Below are 22,253 nucleotides of genomic sequence, written 5' to 3' on the forward strand. Positions count from 1 at the left end.
AGAAATAGAGACAATAAACTCATTCAAAATCCAATATACCAACATGTATATATAAGACATAAATAACAATCTAAAATTGTGAAAATGATATTTTCTGGTGCAGTAAGTATACCCTGATATCCAGACTGTCTCCACAGATATGTGGCCCATGGATTGTCCTAACCACAGGCTGGTCACCTATTCGGCTGTCCCAGATCTGGAGAGAAAAGGAGCAATTTCAGAACTCTGGCAAATTATGAGGAAAACAATACCATGAAAATTGAATTTTTACTACATTTGTATGTGAATGTATATAATACTGAATATATTGCTAGAATTTGTTTTCTTTCAAACATTTCTGCATGAACCATAAAACTAATTTAAGCTTAATTTGGAAGATACAATTTGTAGAAGTCCAGTGTGGTGTCCCTGGGGAAAGGGCTATCATTTTCAAACACCAGTCATTTGGGATCAAGAAAAGTTGCACATAGCATTTGGTATAACAAATCTTCCTTTTAAGTTAGCATGCTGCTAGCAGATCTAGAAATCTAGATTTTGTTGGCAGGCACAGCAGAGGTAATGCCACTTGTATCTTAAAACCTACAGAAATAAAGATATTATCATAGGTGCTGTAAACAAACTCTTGAAGACTTTCTAAATAATTTCAATGTGCATGAGTTTCAATGTAACTTTAATGTTTACAGACATAAATAATGACATGGGCAACACGAATATGTCTACGTTTTATGGGGGGGAAATTACAAATACCTTGAGGTGTGATTCCCAGCCCCCAGTGACAAATATAGGCTCAGTTTCTGGATGGAACTTTAGTGCAAATACTCTCATAGAACACCCTGCAGACTCTATTTCTGTAGGATTTTGTTTATTGCTGAAGCCCTCAATAGTCCTGTCCAGCTGAAACAGATTTACATTCAACTGTAAAATGTGGTAAATGATAACATCTTCTTGGTAAATAAAGTGGTAAAATCAGTTTTAAAACAATAAATTTACTTCAAAATTTCTGTTAATAAGTCCTGTACAATGTCTTGAAATGTATATTTCAATTACAAACTTCCTGCTTCATGTTTTTCTGTTCACTTCTATCATCTATTACCTTGTAATTGTTAGCATGATATAAACGTATTGCAAGATCTTTCCCTCCTGTTGCAAACATTGAACCATACATGTCAAAGTCCAGACAGTTAATTTCATTTCCTTTTTCTGTAAAGAAAACAATGAGAACAAACTGAGAACATTTTTTGATATTTCAATTAAACCATTGAGAGAAATTAACCACATTTTAAGTTTCCATATTTTATGCACAAGATATTGCTATAGAGAAAAGTAATAGCAGCACACTTACAAAAATATCAATACATATTTGTAATCAGATTACCTATGTGTATAGTGTGTATAATGTTCATACTGCACACTTAGCCATGTATGAAAATGTGTCTCTGACTATGACAATATCATTAGTTTGTTCATACATTATACAGTATGAACACTATTATGATAATTTTAAATCACCTTAATAGAGGGCACCCTTAAGTGAATTCAGATTAGTGATATCAACAAGAGGCCTGCATTGTTCATCTAGTTTTTTTTTTAAAAGTACAGTCAATGCTCACCACATATACATTTAAACATGCACCATTGGCATTCAAAGAAAACACATCCAATCAATTTCAACCAATTTCCACAACAAACATTAGCTATTAACAGTCAGTTCTATAAAGTGACAGTTATGATCTGGTTCAAAGGTTATAAGTCATTATATTTTCTTGTTTTTTTCAAAATTTGTTGGGCATTGACCTTGAAACAACTTTCCACCAGATATTCTGCTTCTCAGACATTTGGTTTACCAGTAAAAATCTTTGACCCCTGTGACCTTGAATATGGTTCAAGGTAATTTCTTTTTGTAAACATCGTCAGGCTTTATCAAAGAGACCTATCTGCTAAATATCATGCTTCTGGAACTTTCGATTAATAAGAAGAAATTGTTGTAAGTTTCAACAAATTTAACCCCTGTGATCTTGTACATGGGTAAAGGTCATTTCTTTGTCAAACTTTATCCTAGAGACCAACCAGCTACATATAATTCTTCTAGACATTTTGATTAATCAGAAGAAATTGTTTGAGATATTCAATATGAAGTACTCTGTGCCACCAAAATCCTGGCTGAAAATCTTAACTCTTGGTCTGAAGCCTTTTTGTTGAAAAAAAAAATGGTTTCTAAGAAGGAGATATTTCAAATGTTTTATTTCCCAAATCAATACTCATGCATTAGTTTTCTTACACTTCAAAAGTGTGATGTGACCTGTTATATAATTAGTTCCAAAGTGATTTATCAAATTGACCAGTGAGGCTTATGACCAGCTATGATGACCAGTGAGGCTTATGACCAGCTATAATGACCAGTGAGGCTTATGACCAGCTATAATGACCAGTGAGGCTTATGACCAGCTATAATGACCAGTGAGGCTTATGACCAGCTATAATGACTAGTGAAGCTTATGACCAGCTATAATGACCAGTGAGGCTTATGACCAGCTATAATGACCAGTGAGGCTTATGACCAGCTATAATGACCAGTGAGGCTGCAGATATAAATACAAATAAACACAAGAAATAGCTATCCAAAGAACGATGATTTAAACATATGAGACCAGGAAAGTTGACTCAAATTTATATGAGAAACGACTGACCTGTAATCACTTCTGTGATGTTGCCATCTTTAATGTTACATTCGAACACTTTGCCCTCCGCAGTACCTGCCAGGAGAATGTGATGATTCTTGGGATGGAAGCGCATACACATGATCTGTAGCCCACCATATCGTGCTTTTCTTAACTCTTGGAGCATCTTACCAGTTTTAGACTCATATAACTATAAAAAATTACCTTAATTAGTCATGTATCACAGCAAATATCAATATTGATCATAAGAAATTTACTTGATTTTATCTCAGAGAGAACATGTTTATGATGCAATTCAAATACCAATTAATAGCAACACTGATTTAGTTACCAAGCTTTTAAAAGTAATATATAGCATGCTTCAGAATAAAGGTACAATCGATAAAGGAGAGGCTGATCAATCATTCTATCTCAGACTTCCCTTATTTCTACATTGGGTCCATCCACATCAAAGGAAGGGAGAGAATACTGTATGTTCAAGGTAGAACAAGTAAAATGGGATATTGGTTCACCTTGCAGTTGTGAAATGTATCTTTGCTTTAAGTGAAAATTATTGTCATGGGCTAGAGAGTATCATATTGAAAATCAATACATTACATAGAATTTAGTTACAATTTTTTTTCATTAATGGCATTTGAATTAAAAGTGATCAGTCAAACATTGAAGTTAAGTGTTTATTTCAATTTTTGAGTGCTTCCAGGCGCTGGGGGTGTAAAAATAAATAAATCCATCTAAAATGAATTACCAATACATAGCATTTCAAAACGATGTAAAAAAATGAACACTCTAAAAGATAAGTTTTCTGTTAAAAGTCTGGGAGATAACTTACCCTGATTGCACCATTGCCAAATCCTACAGCCAGAACCATGCCATCGTAGGAGTATTGAAGTGAGTAGACAGGGCCTAAGGCATCGATATCAAACGGTATTTCTTTGATGATCTGCATACCTGAGAACTTCTGTGGCCATTGTTTCCCTGAAGTGAAAATATTTGACATAGATAATTATTTATTCTGCAACTAGTGCTGCCATGGTCGGAATACACATACCACATATATTTTTGTAGTATTTGGCAGTGATGGAAACAGCTGTATTTTAGCAGGTGTGTTATTTTGACAGAATTATTGTCTGAAATTACTTAAATACCGTGTATAGAAATATAAACAGTCGTTGAAATAAGTGAGTTTACATGTTGTAACGAACATGCTGATTTATGAAAATTCATAAAATTGCTGTTATATTTGATGAAGTTTGGAACTATCTTTCTGCTCGCAGCAATTATTTTGGCGTCCGTCATCAGGTGAAATTCTGTGCAACATCAACATCAACGTCAGGTAAATATAGTTTGAACAACAAAATTGTTTAAGTTTCAATAGTCTGATTTTCAGGCAATGTTGCAGGATAAATAGAATACATGGTCAGTGTCTTAAAATATAAGCTGGATTTGGGCTCAGAATAGAAAGACAAAATACAGCAAATATTTTGATGAAGCTGAAGTGACCTGAGAACCTTACCTTTTAAACAACTGGGTACCTCCATGATCAGACTCCTTACCTTTTCTGTATTACTAATTAAACCACAGCATAGTCCTGTGGTGATTCTGTAGAATCTAATTTGGAACCTCCAATCACATTCATTATTTACTTACTTACTAACCAGCGTGTGTGTTCCACCTTAGGTATTTGTCTGCTGATGTTGCTAATTGTAAAAACATCATAACACTAATAAACTTGTCTTGCAAGGATAAAATAGTTGAAGGATATGACCTTGAAATCAATTTTCATGGGAAATTTAGTGGTGCCATTTAACACATCACTACTATTTTTATAACATCATGCAAAAAAATATTCAAACGAATTCAATGGTATATTTTCATTGGTTGTTTCCATTTCATTGTTTTAAATATGACATTTAAACACATTTTGATAAACATAATCTAATTCAACATATAGCCTTCAGGTCCATTCAGTTCCTCCTAAGCCTACTAATACCCACCCTTAGTAAGACCTCTCAAAGCACTTCTGTCTAGGCCAATGAGAGCGATTTATATCAGTTTTGGACTGTTTCTCAATTGTTGAAAAAGACAAGTAAAGCTTATTGTATTGTTTCAAAAATCTATTTTTAAAGGTTGCTAAACTCAAAAAACCAAAGTACATATATAATTTAGCTAGATAAAATCCTCTTTGAAGGTGGCACACATACATATAACATATAAGTGTTCCGAAACACCTGGTGAAAAAAAACATCAACATCCACAAAAAGTAATTCTTCCTTAAACAAAGATACCAGATGTATCATAGTATCAATCAAATCTGGTGACATAAATAAATCACAGATAAAGGACAATTTGTCTCTTTTTTCTAGAGACATTTTAATCATCAAATGTTTTAATGTAAAGGAATGTAGAATTTCATTCTAAGTCTTGTTGAGCAGTCTGAATGAATGATAACATTGTCCAATGATTTACCTTTTGTTGAGTTATCAGTAGAATTTACAGGGAAATAAATCAGATAACTTGAGAGTTTATACAGACTAGGATAGAAACACTGTAGAATATTACACAGGTACTCTCTGTTGTGTTATCAAAGATCAAAGGGATTTCAGATTCAAGTTTCACAGCGTAAACCAAACATAAGATACTGCAATAAAGAAGCGAACATGCCTAGAAACAGTTTTTTTTTAAATACACAGGTAAAAATATATAAAGATAAAACCAATAGTATTTAATGATTGTTTACAGCTAGAGATAAACACAGATATGGTGTACTGGGTAACAAAGAGCAAGAAGTAAAAAATGTCTGGAAAATAAAACATTGTTTTTGTTTTGTTAACTTGGATAACATTGATTGTGCTGAGTGCAAAGTTACAAATGCTGTTAAAACTGAAAAGTGATCATCACTAATATTTGTATTTCTTTTCGAATCAATACAGCACAAGCTTGCAATCTCGTTATAATCATTGATTGTTATATTAGTTGTGTGTCAATTTTCAAATAGTTTTTTTATCAACTATGATTATTTCAAAACAATTTTATTGATGTTGATAATTTTTTTTTTTTGAGGGTCTATTTACATTTAGCCCACTTTGGATATTAGAACTGACACAGCGAATGTTATATCAAACAGTGTTAGGAGTTTATCAAGGCACAGTGGGTGCAGAGGAATGGACGGTGTCTGGATGGAAGTTACCTGGAAACCAAACAATAAACATGTCTAACAGAGTGTGATGTCGCAGGGAAAAGCCATCGCTGCATTGCTACAAAGACTGATAGAGTCAATTGAGGTGTTATTATTTTTCAATCATGGTTTCCAATCATCAACCATGAATAATCATCTGGGAATAAAACACTGCTTTTACTGATGTGGACGAGGTCTGTAAACAAGTCTATAGTACAGTACTGACTGGAATACTATACCATGTACTGACTGTAACACTGCCTTTACTGATGTGGACGAGGTCTGTAAACAAGTCTATAGTACAGTACTGACTGTAACACTGCCTTTACTGATGTGGACGAGGTCTGTAAACAAGTCTATAGTACAGTACTGACTGTAACACTGCCTTTACTGATGTGGACGAGGTCTGTAAACAAGTCTATAGTACAGTACTGACTGTAACACTGCCTTTACTGATGTGGACGAGGTCTGTAAACAAGTCTATAGTACAGTACCAGTACTGACTGGAATACTATATTATGTACTGACTGTAACACTGCTTTTACTGATGTGGACGAGGTCTGTAAACAAGTCTATAGTACAGTACTGACTGTAACACTGCCTTTACTGATGTGGACGAGGTCTGTAAACAAGTCTATAGTACAGTACTGACTGTAACACTGCCTTTACTGATGTGGACGAGGTCTGTAAACAAGTCTATAGTACAGTACTGACTGTAACACTGCCTTTACTGATGTGGACGAGGTCTGTAAACAAGTCTATAGTACAGTACTGACTGTAACACTGCCTTTACTGATGTGGACGAGGTCTGTAAACAAGTCTATAGTACAGTACTGACTGTAACACTGCCTTTACTGATGTGGACGAGGTCTGTAAACAAGTCTATAGTACAGTACTGACTGGAATACTATACTATGTACTGACTGTAACACTGCTTTTACTGATGTGGACGAGGTCTGTAAACAAGTCTATAGTACAGTACCAGTACTGACTGGAATACTGTACTATGTACTGACTGTAACACTGCTTTTACTGATGTGGACGAGGTCTGTAAACAAGTCTATAGTACAGTACCAGTACTGACTGGAATACTGTACTATGTACTGACTGTAACACTGCTTTTACTGATGTGGACGAGGTCTGTAAACAAGTCTATAGTACAGTACTGACTGGAATACTATACCATGTACTGACTGTAACACTGTTTTTACTGATGTGGACGAGGTCTGTAAACAAGTCTATAGTACAGTACCAGTACTGACTGGAATACTGTACTATGTACTGACTGTATCACTGCTTTTACTGATGTGGACGAGGTCTGTAAACAAGTCTATAGTACAGTACCAGTACTGACTGGAATACTGTACTATGTACTGACTGTAACACTGCCTTTACTGATGTGGACGAGGTCTGTAAACAAGTCTATAGTACAGTACTGACTGGAATACTATACCATGTACTGACTGTAACACTGTTTTTACTGATGTGGACGAGGTCTGTAAACAAGTCTATAGTACAGTACCAGTACTGACTGGAATACTGTACTATGTACTGACTGTAACACTGCCTTTACTGATGTGGACGAGGTCTGTAAACAAGTCTTTAGTACAGTACTGACTGGAATACTATACCATGTACTGACTGTAACACTGTTTTTACTGATGTGGACGAGGTCTGTAAACAAGTCTATAGTACTGTACCAGTACTGACTGGAATACTATACCATGTACTGACTGTAACACTGCCTTTACTGATGTGGACGAGGTCTGTAAACTAGTCTATAGTACAGTACCAGTACTGACTGGAATACTATACCATGTACTGACTGTAACACTACTGTTGGTAGTGACATACACATTTCACTGGTTACAACTACTATATAAGGAGACATAATTTACTCGATATGGTCCCTATTTAGACGGATGATATAGTCAAATAAAATTGGATAAAACTGAAACAACTGATAAAAAGCTTTAAATCTATTAGAAAACCTTGGAAATTTGGAGCTAGAACAACTCCATTGGGATTTAGGAATATACTGACAAGCACCTCATATTACCAGGGCCAAACAAAATGTGGTTAAAAATTGTATTGGTTGACATCAGTACAATAAAACGTCCTGTAAAAGTATTAATAACAATAAATATAGAACTCTTAATACATATAAAAAACAGAGGTCACTGTCTTATCACAATAGTATAACACTAAAGGCTAGCTGGTAATTACTGGATTGGCCTAATACACAGAGTACCTGTACATCTGCTTTCACAATAGACTATTGTGTGGCCTATTAAAAGCAAGGTCAGTTTTTGATAATACATATATGGGAAAACTGGACACAAAGCACTTAAAACCCAATTTCACATCAGATAAGAGGATTCAAGATTTCAAATAAAATTCAAGACATGAAAAACATGATCTCTAACAAGTCTCAACAGGGTGTATTATAATCAACCCTCACATGGACCTGCTTTTTTTTATGTTGATTAATTGATAAATGGTAATAGGCTGTCATGTTTCACATGAGAAATGATTCCAAAATTTCTTTTACTGAGAATACTTGTATTGAAAGTGTGAAACTAGAAAATAGTCCTTTGAACCTGTAGAGGACCAGCAAGTCATTTCTGACTAAAGGACCTACAGGCCAGTCCAGCATGAAGCATGTCATGACTCTGCCTTTACAGGACTTACAAGTCCAGCATGTTTTATCACAGCCTACAGGATCTAGAAGTTTAGCATGTCATGACTCTGCCTATACAGGACTTACAAGTCCAGCATGTCATATCACAGCCTACAGGACCTACAAGTTTCGCATGTCATGACTCTGCCTATACAGGACTTACAAGTCCAGCATGTCGGATCACAGCCTACAGGACCTAGAAGTTTGGCATGTCATGACTCTGCCTATACAGGACTTAGAGGTCTAGCATGTCATATCAGCATGCAGGACCTACAGGTCACATCCCTCTACATAAACTGTTCTTTGATTTTGTCATAACATCATTGATTTGTCAGGAATCCCCTTCCAGTAGTTTGTATCACATTTGTACTACATAGGTGATATCACTATTCCTTGTCTTTAAAGTCTGTTGTCAAACTGACAAACTGTTTTTACTGAAACTATATCCAACTGAAAAACTTCATTTAAGAAGTTGTGAACTTCACATGCCTTGTCTGTCATTGTCAAAACATTGCTCCAGGTATTCTTTGATAGCAAAGCCTGTAAAGGTATCAGTCGATGTGGCCTGCCTGTTGTTCTGTGATGTAACTAGTGACCCTGGCTGCTCATAGAATGACAACCCAGTGAACAAACAAATCAACTCAAACATCACAATGTATCCATCAGTATTCTTTATAAAAGCTTTTCATTTGTGGTGATTTACCATGGTAAAACCCTTCATTTATCATAGTAAAAAAGAAACAGCAGTAAATGTGCCGTCATCGTGATGAATAAAACACAAGAAATCCCAGATAAACAGGCAGCAAGCATTTCCAGAAAATGATCTGATTTTACAAATAAGGTAATAAACAATGCACAAAAAACTCTTATCCCCCTAGATAATCATATTTATGTCATTAGAAAACAAAAATTTTACAATTAGTCAAATTGATCTTGCATCAAAACAAGTTCTTTGCCTATTTGAAATGCGTGGACATAAGGCAAAAAGAAACAATCACTTCACACTTAAGGGTATCATACCCTTATACTGATTTAGTAAGACAGATGTTCAAATTCGTCTGTTACTAAACAAATCAATGTTGAGTGTCTTTAATGGCTATTGAGTTCTTATACGCTCACTGTGAACCAAAACACACAAATTTTGCTCCAAAAACATGTTTATCAATTACAGGAAACAAGTGTATTTAGACAGACTGGTTGTACATTTGATCTTGTGAGTCAAGGACAGTCTTTAGATATGGTATGCTACTTGATCAGATCAATACAAGGTTAATATTCTCAACATGAAAATCTCACACTCAAATACAAAGGTAGACGTGCAAATATTGACATCTACCTGAGACATGCATTTGCATTAAGTGTCAACACAGGTAAATACACCTGCCTTTTCAACAAATTACAAAGTGTCAACACAGTAAATCCACCTGCCGCCTCAACAAATTGCATTTTTTAATTCTAAATTTCATGGTTTCAACGTTTCTTTCCTTTCCCAAATATCACAAGCCTATAACTCACAGTGTGACAAACTGAACTACTAGTTTAAAGGTCACATATTTACCTCTGCTGAACTGGTCATAATAACATTTAATCTTATTCAGGTGCGATATCCATCTGTTAGTGGTATGTAATCTCTACCTATCAGAGGTGTGCGGTATTTACCTGTTAGAATTGTCTAATCTCTATAACGGTTAACGGTATGCAGATTCTATTTGTTACAGGTACACAATTGCTACCTGGTAGAGGGCTGTTATCTCTACTTGTTGCATATAGCCTATACCTGACACTGGTGTGCAGTCTCTACTGGTATTAGATGTGTAAAAGTCCCTAGATATTAAATGTGTAAAATATGCACCTGCTAGAGGTATAGCTTTTACCTCTCAGAGGTGTTTAGTCTCTACCTATATCAGAGGTGTGTAGCCTTCACCTGTCAAAGGTAGGTAATCTCTATCTGTAAACATATGTAATCTCCATTTGTAAACATATGTAATCTCCATCTGTCAAAGGTGTGTGATCTCTATCTTTCAAAGGTGTGTAATCTCTACCTGTTAGATGTGTATCAATCTTTACCTGTTAGAGGTGTGTGATATATACCTGTTGTACATGTGTAGATTCTACCTGTTGTATTGTATGGATTCTACCTGTTGTACATGTGTAGATTCTACCTGTTAAATTGTGTAGATTCTACCTGTTGAATTGTATAGATTCTACCTGTTACAGGTGTGTATATTCTACCTGTTAGAGGTATGTAGATTCTACCTGTTAGAGGTGTGTAGATTCTATCAATTAGATGTGTGAAGATTCTACCTGTTAGAGGTGTGTTGATTCTATCTGTTAGAGGTGTGTATATTCTACCTGTTAGAGGTATGTAGATTCTACCTGTTAGAGGTGTGTAGATTCTATCAATTAGATGTGTGAAGATTCTACCTGTTAGAGGTGTGTTGATTCTATCTGTGAGAGGTGTGTAGATTCTATCTGTTAGAGGTGTGTAGATTCTACCAGTCAGAGGTGTGTAGATTCTATCTGTTAGAGGTGTGTAAATTCTACCTGTGAGAGGTATGTATATTCTACCTGTTAGAGGTGTGTAGATTCTACCTGTTAGAGGTATGTAGGTTCTACCTGTTAGGGGTATGTATATTCTACTTGTTAGAGGTGTGTAGATTCTACCAGTTAGAAGTGTGTAGATTCTACCTGTTAGAGGTGTGTAGATTCTACCAGTCAGAGGTGTGTAGATTCTATCTGTTAGAGGTGTGTAGATTCTACCAGTCAGAGGTGTGTAGATTCTATCTGTTAGAGGTGTGTAAATTCTACCTGTGAGAGGTATGTATATTCTACCTGTTAGAGGTGTGTAGATTCTACCTGTTAGAGGTATGTAGGTTCTACCTGTTAGGGGTATGTATATTCTACTTGTTAGAGGTGTGTAGATTCTACCTGTTAGGGGTATGTATATTCTACCAGTTAGAGGTATGTAGGTTCTACCTGTTAGAGGTGTGTAGATTCTGCCTGATAGAGATATGTAGATTCTACCTGTTACAGGTGTGTAGATTTTACCTGTTAGAGGTGTGTATATTCTACCTGTTAGAGGTGTGAAGATTCTACCTGTTAGAGGTATGTATAGTCTACGTGTTAGAGGTGTGAAGATTCTACCTGTTAGAGGTATGTATAGTCTACGTGTCAGAGGTATGTATATTCTACCTGTTAGGAGTATGTATATTCTACCTGTTAGAGGTGTGTAGATTCTACCTTTAAGAGGTGTGTAGATTCTACCTGTTAGAGGTGTGTAGATTCTACCTGTTAGAGGTATGTAGATTCTACCTGTTAGGGGTATGTATATTCTACCTGTTAGAGGTGTGTAGATTCTGCCTGATAGAGATATGTAGATTCTACCTGTTAGAGGTGTGTAGATTCTACCTGTTAGAGGTGTGTAGATTCTACCTGTTTGAGGTATGTAGATTCTACCTGTTAGAGATATGTAGATTCTACCAGATAGAGATGTGTATAGTCTATGTGTTAGAGGTGTGAAGATTCTACCTGTTAGAGGTATGTATAGTCTACGTGTTAGAGGTATGTATATTCTACCTGTTAGAGGTGTGTAGATTCTACCTGTTAGAGGTATGTAGATTCTACCTGTTAGGGGTATGTATATTCTACCTGTTACAGGTGTGTAGATTCTACCTGATATAGGTGTGTATATTCTACCTGTCAGAGGTGTGTAGATTCTACCTGTTAGAGGTGTGTAGATTCTACCTGTTAGAGGTGTGTAGATTCTACCTGTTAGAGGTGTGTAGATTCTACCTGTTAGAGGTGTGTAGATTCTACCTGTTAGAGGTGTGTATATTCTACCTGTTAGAGGTGTGTAGATTCTACCTGTTAGAGGTATGTAGATTCTACCTGTTAGAGGTGTGTATATTCTACCTGTTAGAGGTGTGTAGATTCTACCTGTTAGAGGTGTGTATATTCTACCTGTTACAGGTGTGTATATTCTACCTGTTAGAGGTGTGTAGATTCTACCTGTTAGAGGTGTGTATATTCTACCTGTTAGAGGTGTGTATATTCTACCTGTCAGAGGTGTGTAGATTCTACCTGTTAGAGGTGTGTAGATTCTACCTGTCAGAGGTGTGTAGATTCTACCTGTTAGAGGTGTGTATATTCTACCTGTCAGAGGTGTGTAGATTCTACCTGTTAGAGGTGTGTAGATTCTACCTGTTAGAGGTATGTAGTTTTGATCTTTTTGAGTTATAAGGTCCTCTCTTTGAAGTTAGTTTGGAAAACTATTACTATTATATTCTGATCAGTCTATCAACACAGAGAAGGTCATTAGGTCTAAAAAGGTTGGAGAAAATTCTGCTTGATATTTCTAGCATCACTTTAACCTGTTAGAATGAAACAACTTTTTAATAAATCTTTGAAGATACGTGTCATGTTGAGAGGGTACAGTGTAGTTATATGACCAATAAACATGCATAGTTGTTACCATGAAATGTCTACCAAACAACCTTACAATCTTGTGTTACACTACACTGCTGATACCTTCACTGAATGGGTTCCATATTGATTAATCTGATACTTCCATTAAACCCACTACTGATAAATCTCATTACCAATACTTACACCAGAGTAAATATCATTTAGTTACAGAGAGGTTTATGTTAATGACTTTTTTTACAAATAACGAGTCCTACTTACAGTGTTTTCTAGAACAAAAATCAAAAAGGTATTTATTTGACCAATAAAATCTTTATTAAAACCATCACTTCAATCATACGTCAATACAGCTGATAACTACAGAGTATGGATAATCTCTATACCTACTCTCTACACCAAAACAACTAAATGGTAAAAAAAAATGGTTATAAAGACAACATCTAGAATAACCTCTATCAGTACTAATTTTGAAAGTTTCAAAGCTAACAATTAGGTAAATTACAACTTTACCTGCCAACTTCTGTCTGAACAAATTAACTATCTGCTATTTTGTCACTTTGTATATTACATAACCAAACATTATTTTTGAGTTTTGTGTGAACACAATGAAAACTTAATACCAGTTAAGATATACAACATATATAATGATGTTACCTTGAGTTCAGTATAAACATAGATACCAACCATATTCACGCTTGTATAAAACTTCTCATTCTATCTAAAGCCATTTCTTTTTTACAAACCTTGCTCAATCTGTTGCCCCGCCAATATGGCTCTCTCCAGCATTCTTCGTGCCATGTTGACAGTGTGGTATCCTCTCGGTCTTGTGGCCTCTTTGTTTTGTTGTCAAGATCTCCCTGCTCTGGTGTATCCTAAGTGTCCAGGCTTCTCTTTCTGTGTCAGAAACAAACTAATGTAAGCAAGTCTCATATGCCCTAGCATCAATACTTTAGCTGCTACACTGTCATGTCAGGGTTGCCTAGCTCAATACTGACACAGGTATTATATGGAAAGAAGAAAGTGAAAAATTAATTCAGGATGTCAGATAAGCCAGAATTCATCAATCTGCAAATGGAAAGTTAAGGTGTATTATATATTCATATAGAAGGTACACTGTGGTGATTAATAAGCCTGGCAGAAACCATCACCTCCAATTTAAATGGAACATTGCAAAAGGAAGTGAAGTCATTCAGCATAATGAGGTCTTTCCTGATGAGTATGCTGCTTTCGTGATATTAAAGTGAATGACAGTGACTGATTTCTATTGCTTACCATTCCAACCATTAAGAAAGCTATTCACTTTAATACAAAGACATTTAGAAATCATTACATTCTCTACACACATGCACGTTTTCCATTAAACAGATCATTAAGGTAAACCATTCAATAGACAAATAATTAGACAACTAATGGTCCTTTTCCTGATCAGATTTGTGACATAATGTCCCAATTCACAATATTGTCCAGTAAGGTATTCACAGGGTTTTAGTAGTCACCACAAATTTCCAGCCAGCTGAGAGGCTGCAAGGACAACAGGCATTCATCAACTTTGAAACTGGTAGATTCAATACAAAGTATTTATTCAATGTCTGTTCAGTAGAACCAATCAATTACTGTATTTATCCTGGAAGAAGCCCATGTCTAGAATTATGCCAACTATATCTTCTACAAGTTTATCAGAAATGCCAACAATATATCATTGCCCAGTGTCACCGGTATTGAGAGACAGTAGATGTTTTGGTTACCCTGATTTATTACAGGATAGATATAGTATCTATTTGATTTCACATCTTCAGTGTGTTCATACTACACAGTTTTTCTTTGTATGTTAGGATCACTCCCTATGCATGAGCTATGATAAGACAAAATTCTCTCACTCAGTAATAGGACTGAGGCAATAAAAATAAAATAGAATTTTTATCTATGTCTAATAAAAACAAAATATATATAATTACCACTTCATATAAATCTTTAGCAACTATGAACATACCATTAACCCGTAAGTTAACACACTTTATAACAGTTTGATGCTGATCTTACTATAGATGAGGCCCTTTAAAAGAAATATTGGTAACTTAATTTGTTTAATTAGTTGAAGTATTCATGAACAGTGTTTTTAGGAGTTCAAAGAGAATATCTTTACTGATAATTATAAATATATCTTTCAACACCTCCATAAACTTAATTTATATTCTTTGATATTTTCTCAACAGAATAATTTCATATTAAGAAAGGGGAAACTTGGATTTACATTCTGACGTTGGCCAGTGTGTGATTGAATGGACTAATTTACTATAAATGGCTGCCGTCAGTAAGTGTGATTTATGAGAATCAAACTTCTGTACTTCTCCATTTAACCATGAAATCGAATGGAAAATTTACATGGTATAATATGTAAATGTGCATTTAAATTGTGCATTATTGGCAATCAGGTGATATTTTATCACACAAAGTGAGAGTGTCCTTACAAATCAGGTTTTTATTGCCAAGTACAGACTTACGGTATATATATCCAACAAAATGGATTGATCATTATCAGCTTGTTACACAAACTGATGTTGTCTTTCTGATGAAAACTAGCTTTATTTCTAAAGTTCAGACAAATATCTGAAAGTTGAAAATGGGGTTATTTTGTATTTTAGACTGGACCTTAAAACAGTAAAAAAAATTGTAAATTCATACCTGGTTTTTCATAATCGTTTTTGATATAAAGCAGAACAAAGTAAGGTAGATTTTAGGTTACGTTGATGATGGTAAATCTGTATATATGATTATTTATATTCATTAACAGCTCTCAGTTTGTCACATACAAGTTTCAAGAATCAACCTGACAGTCCTCAAGTTGCTACTACAAAAATTATTGGATTTTGGTCAATAATCAGACATTAGTCATACATGTTCCAGTTCCTTATTATGTATGATGTCGAAAACAGCAAAAATTAACACAAAGGATGTGGGTTTTTTAAAAATAATTACGGTACTTTCTGACATTCTAGTGCTGTACATTCTTGTTCAATTTAAGGTAAAACAAAGACAGTGATAAGTCAATTTGAAGCAACATAACATGTACAATACATAGTATTGATATTCATACAGCTACAGATATTATCAGAATCAGATTGACTCTCCATAACTGTAGTGTGTATGGTACAAGTTGACAAGAATATGTCTGAGAGTTCAGTCATTGTTATAGTATTCTATGGTACCCCATCCTAACTAATACCTCTGTAACATCCGATGGGCCTATGAAGTTTGCCTGCAGACTTCAACAGAAAGTGGATTACAAGAAGTCAATGGACATACATTCTGTGATGACCTCACTTTTAAGCTAACTTCTGGCTGTGTGGACTGATCATCAACACTAATGGAATCTTTTCATTTCTGAATTTATCACAGCTCTTTAATTAAATATGGATATTTCATGTGTAGCTATAACAAAGTATCATGCCTTGGTATCTATTATCATGATAATAAACTTTAGATATAAAACATGCCAGTAACTTGTGAATATGCCAACACTATCTTGATTATCTATACTAATTCCACAAAGTTACAATATATGTATCCTTTAGCTAGTCACTGTTACAGGACACCACTAAGTTTTATTGTCTGTAGATCCACAGTATACAAGAAATGTTTACTGATTTTAAGACACTGTTACAAGGCCTAAATCCACTCTTTGTATCACTGTCGCAGGTGTTTACTGCTTACTGGTGTTATTGTTTTCAAACATGTTTTTCCTTCAGTCATTTGGTGTACAGAATGTAAACATGTTTTTGAAGTTTTATGTCTTTAATTGAGTCATACGCCAGACAAGTCAATATTTGTAGATTTGAACCCACTTGGGGACTAGACATTGCTCAACCACTCGTCGCAAACCAACTGTGACATTCCTTTATGTTTGCAATCAACAATGATCCTCCAAATGTAAAGCACACACCTTCAAAGCAGCTCTCAGATCAACAAAAGTTTATCAACTTTGCCATGTAGTGTGAATTACATCATAAAATTATGCCACCAGTCAAAAGTTCCTGTCAAGTTTTAGTCCTGATCAATTTAGGAAGATGAAAAAGTGTTCCCATAATTAATTTAGACCTGACGTTAACAGCTCAAGAGGCCTCTTCTTATACCAGATAGTAAATATGTGTCACCAGTCTGCTTTTACAATACTATTTTGATATCTGAGAAAGAGTTCCACAACTAAAGGTTAAAGATTAGGCCATTTTATAAATCAGTCCTAAAATTTAACGTCTCTTGTCAAGGGTTCTTATTTATAAGTAATTACCGTGTAAGTATCATCTCTCCATCAAGAGCTAAGAAACATGTAGTCACAGGTAAGAGTGTGACTCATCAACACTTAAACACATCAAAAAAATTGCTACATATAAATCTCTTCTGACTGATTATTAGCAAGATACGGCAAACATGAGCTGTCTCTAGTCGAAGTCCTGGTATAAAACTAATCAAGTCTACTAACTCCAGGTGAAGGGCTGAGTGGGCTAATGGACATATGTTATACACTTGGCTTGTTAGTTCACCAACCCCGATACCTAAAAAGAGAGGTTTTAATATCTGAATGTCTATATATTTTATCTATATACCATTTCAAGACTAACTTTAATTGGTCAACATTTTAAGCTAGGTCACCACTTTATTAGAATTTTTATATTTCACAATTTACAACGGTAATGAAATATAATATATATTGAAATTGGCAACATTTAAAGCTTAATCTGACTTACCTGGGTGGTATATGGCACGCTGTACAGCTACTCAAATTATAAAATTAGTTATAGGTGTATTAGAGTTAATACAGGTGTGTAGAGGGTGTTTGTATCACTATCACAGGTGTGTATACAATCACTCTATGTCAGAACATTTAGATAATCAACAAAAATTATTTCTGCAACTTACAAACATTACAATTGATAGAAATTTCATACTTGGAAATATCACAGGACGTCATGGGTCACTCTATTAAACAGATATAAACACCTTAATAGACCCCTTGTTGTTTGTAAACAAGACATTTCAAAAGAGGCTTAATCAACCATATACTTCTTTACAATTCTATCAGATTAATAATGGTTGAACAATTATTTATCTGAAGGAAAACCAAGCAGTTCATTATGTGTTCAGTTATCCCAATAACACACTTGGACATGTTATAAAGAGTTTGAGTGTTATAAATGTATTTCAATCTTTTATTATCTTTAAAAAGTATTATCAGTGTAATTATATACATGTACATTTCATGCACTAAATATATTTACTTTTAATTTGCCCTAGATCCATAACAAATATTGATCAGTTGAGTTTAAATAAGCAAAGGTGAATAGATTTTTATAAAACTATTTTCATAACATGATAACAAAGTTGTGAATTAAGTATGATTTCAGTGTGACTGTAATATCATGGTAAAGTAGTAATAAAACTTAGTATCAGGTTCAGTTTTCACTTTGATGACAGGTGATTGTTTCACTCTTTTTATTGACTTTGAAAGAAATACTGTCGACAACAACTTTTTGTACTTAACTTGTCTGGAAATCATGTATGTTTTCCCCTGAAAATTAAACTGTTCCCTCTTACTTTTTGCTGCCGGCAATATCGCCGATCTTGAATTTTTTGTGATATTGTCGTCCTGCTTTTCTAATCATGATATATGATAACAGCTCTATCTGACAACCTTTATTTGCCTTTGACCTTGTATAATCATTGCCATGACCTGTCCCCTCTGAACTTCCGTCAGCTGTGCGGTTGTTTAATGCTATCAGAAATTAATCAAAATATCGGAAAATGATGTGTCATTATAAAGATTATCCAATGGTAAGATGAACAGTGTAACTCAATGTCACAACACTGCTGTACACAAGATTTTTCCATTTCGTGCTTTCCCTGTTTCGCAATACAATAAGGCAACATTTGATACAGGATCACGTGCAATGTAACCTAGAGAGTTGCTTGCCCGATTTTCATTGTTTTTTAACATTGTGTTTCATTGTGTTTGCAAGCTATTGCAAATAATGCCACCCTGCATGTCTTTATCCCTTGAGTATACATTGAGTTGTAGTACCAGAGGAGTAGTGTTCAACTTGATCAAGTTTGTCAAGTCATATCTAATTGTTATATCTTATGTGTTGTGAATTTCATTTTAAAGTAAATCTATAATGTGAAACAAAACTAAAATCTTTTCAATCACCAGACAAAGGAAGGTTCTCGCCTATAAACTATTGCACAGAAGGTTTCATATGCCAGCACAGCATAAAATGTAGCACTGCATGGTCGTGGCCTAATAAGGATAATTTTGTACTAAGTTAGGAATCCATTATAACATCCATTCTTGAGAAAAAATCAACAGTGTCTCTGCAAATCAGAAGGCATTGTGACCATTTTGGATTTTCAGATCTGCATGAGAAATTACAATACTTGCTTGAGACTTCATAAATCAATATATCAATAAATCCATATACCTGGGTATGTAAATTCGGTAAAAATGTGACTGCAAATGGTATATTTTGAGCATTCAAAGTCTAGCAGTCTGGACTCAAAAGCATCTGAGGTCTAATTGATATGAACACACATATGAAATTCTGAGAATTACTGACTACTTATACTCTAATCATTGTGCAGAAAGTAATAAGATGGTCAACTTTCTGCATTCAGACTCCAATAAATCTTTCATGCAATTTACTGATTAGCTAAAATGGGATATATAGCCATATACCAAAGTTGAAAAACATCAAAAAACAAATATACAAGTTTTCATGTGGACAGCAATAAAATGGTAAGTTTATATCATTCAAAGTCCTATAACTCTTGCAATATTGACAGATTTCACTGGTTATCTGGCCAATGTAAAGTCTCACAATTATAAAGCCACATGATCAATTTGTTGAGAATCCGACAACAAATACAATTATTATGCAGAAAGCAAAAACAGACAAACAGACAGACAAACAGAGGGATGGACAGACAGACTTACGGACAAACCAAGCTGATTACTATTGGGTACCCTCATCTTTATGTGGGGCCCTAATGAGTGTTTTTCAATAGGCATTCGCATGTAACTTAGACATTTTTTGTCACACATACAATTTATCCACAGATGTCAATGATAATGAGATTAAGGGCATCCACTGATCCAGGAGTGTACCATTCATTCACTTTGAAGATCTCGGGATAACAGGAGTAAGTGAGAATGAAAATGTTGGTTAGTAGTACATAGTACTAGTAGCACAATATGATAAATATTCAAGTCCATGATGTCAATAGTCTCCATTTATTATAATGTCTGTCACTTAAATTTGGCAAACAATGCAATGCATACATCCTATAGTACAGTATGGTACTAGTTATCAACCAGTGTTTGGACATGTACAAAGTTATCAATCAAATAGCTGTACATAATAAATAAAATAGTGACAAGTTGATTTAGGAATAACTTACCTGAACTTCCTGTGTAATATCAACCTATCAATGTTCCTGGTTCCTGTACATTTGTGAATCTGAAAGTACTATGTTTTAATCTAACCTCGTTTGTAAGAGAGATCCTGGTCTAAACTTTTAAAGCCAATTCAAGTTTAATAATTCTACAGTGTGAGCTTATGCATTTATTTAAAGGGAGCGCTATTCTGACATGACCTTTTAAAACCTTCAGATTGTGTTGAGGATAAGTTTAAGTCTGTGTTTATACCGGTCGATGGTCCTGTGGTCACAGACAGACGGCACAGGTATGAACCTGTAAGCATGTTTACCGACAACTAATCTGCTCTTAGACTCCCATCAAATTCAATCAGTCAACACTTGTACCATATATACAGATACACTCCAAGTCCTATTTACCATTGTTGAAGGATACTTTTTCTGTACAGAATAATAATTTATACAGAAACTATAACTTTAATGTGTAAAAATTACTAGGTGTATTCTGATTTGCATGTACTTTTCTTAATTTTATGTCATCTTTGGTAAAAATCTAAAAAAAATCATCCACAGGTCCAATATATACTTATGCGATCTAAAGCTAATTTAATGTCAATAGCTTAACTCTGGGTCTTATACTTTAAACATTTGACACTAGTGACCTTGAAAGTTGGTCATCTCATCATGCTACTGGCTTTATATTATGACCCTGGAATATCTGTTTATTCAGAATACATTGTGAGAAGTCATACATTTTATATCTGTGACCCTAAAGATAGGCCAATGTCATTCATTTAAACAAACTTTGAAGCCTTTCGCTTCGATATGATACTGGTCCATTATCTTGACCTTAGAAAATTTGTTTTTTTTTAAAGAAGAGATATAGTCCTTCATACCAACATGCTACAGTTCCAATATTGTGAAGGTTGGCTTTTTGGTTACTCAGAATTAATGTTGGTTAAAAATTAGATTTTTACACATTTAACGTTTGATATTTGGCAGGTCAAGGTCGGGCGAGATAAAAATAAAATAACATTATCTTGAATTTATTCATTCAAAGTTGATATTAAGGTAAAAAAAAAATCAATTTATCCTCAAACAAATATCAGTAAAGTGCATCGTATACAAAAGTATTTATTTGTATAACAAATCAAATATAATAAATGGATTTTAAGCTGTTTGCAAATAACATTTCATCTAACCTAGGCACATACACAAGATGTCCTTAATAGTCTATACCTTTAACAATATATCTAAACTCTATTTTGTTACAAAAATAGGGTTTAGATTTATTGTTACAATACCTTATCTCCATTAAATTTGTAAGTTGCATGCATAGGGAACATTTATTTACCTTACTGGCAGTAGTTTAAACAATATTTGATTACACAAAATCATTACAAGTTACAATACAAGAGAACACCAACTATGAGAGAGGGTTGGCTACCTAAATCTATGTACTTTAATTTGACAACTAATATGCACCTTACAAAAACAACTTAGTAGCTTAGCTGCTATTTCACAGGATTCTGATTATCTGTATTTTTTTCTCAATTGAATCGACTGCAACCAAAACAAAAAACAAAATCAAAGATGGATATTCAGAACCTTTTTGACTACTTATTTCCATCAGCCCATCCCCAGCAAAATTCCTCCTGTTAAAGCTCTAGACACACAGAAATAATCAGCTTTTTATGTCTTCTTTGATTATACTGATTTTCCTATCAGTATCAAATTATGAATAATATTGACTGGATCCAAATGTACCATACTATCAAAAGACCAACCAAACAGGCAGCAAAATGATCAATAGTGTTTAGATATGACGCTGGAATGATAAGGTACATCAAAGACAACATAATCTATACAGAAGTGA

General features: G+C 34.5%; 1 protein-coding gene across 1 annotated transcript in view; it reads right to left on the reverse strand.

Moving 5' to 3' along the window:
• Positions 1–22,253, reverse strand: part of LOC132551564 (uncharacterized) — a 30,548-nt gene that overhangs the window by 4,910 nt on the left and 3,385 nt on the right. Inside the window, exons 2-7 of the mRNA XM_060215716.1 lie at positions 13,699–13,849; positions 3,508–3,653; positions 2,688–2,868; positions 1,094–1,200; positions 748–894; positions 113–196 (exon numbers count right to left, since the gene is read on the reverse strand). Coding sequence (XP_060071699.1) covers positions 113–196; positions 748–894; positions 1,094–1,200; positions 2,688–2,868; positions 3,508–3,653; positions 13,699–13,753 — 720 coding nt within the window. The 5' untranslated portion in view covers positions 13,754–13,849. The remainder of the gene's footprint in view (positions 1–112; positions 197–747; positions 895–1,093; positions 1,201–2,687; positions 2,869–3,507; positions 3,654–13,698; positions 13,850–22,253) is intronic.

Source organism: Ylistrum balloti, unplaced genomic scaffold, assembly GCF_031769215.1.
Source record: "Ylistrum balloti isolate Yb309-2 unplaced genomic scaffold, AGI_CSIRO_Ybal_v1 Utg370206, whole genome shotgun sequence".
NCBI classification, from domain to species: Eukaryota; Metazoa; Mollusca; class Bivalvia; order Pectinida; family Pectinidae; genus Ylistrum; species Ylistrum balloti.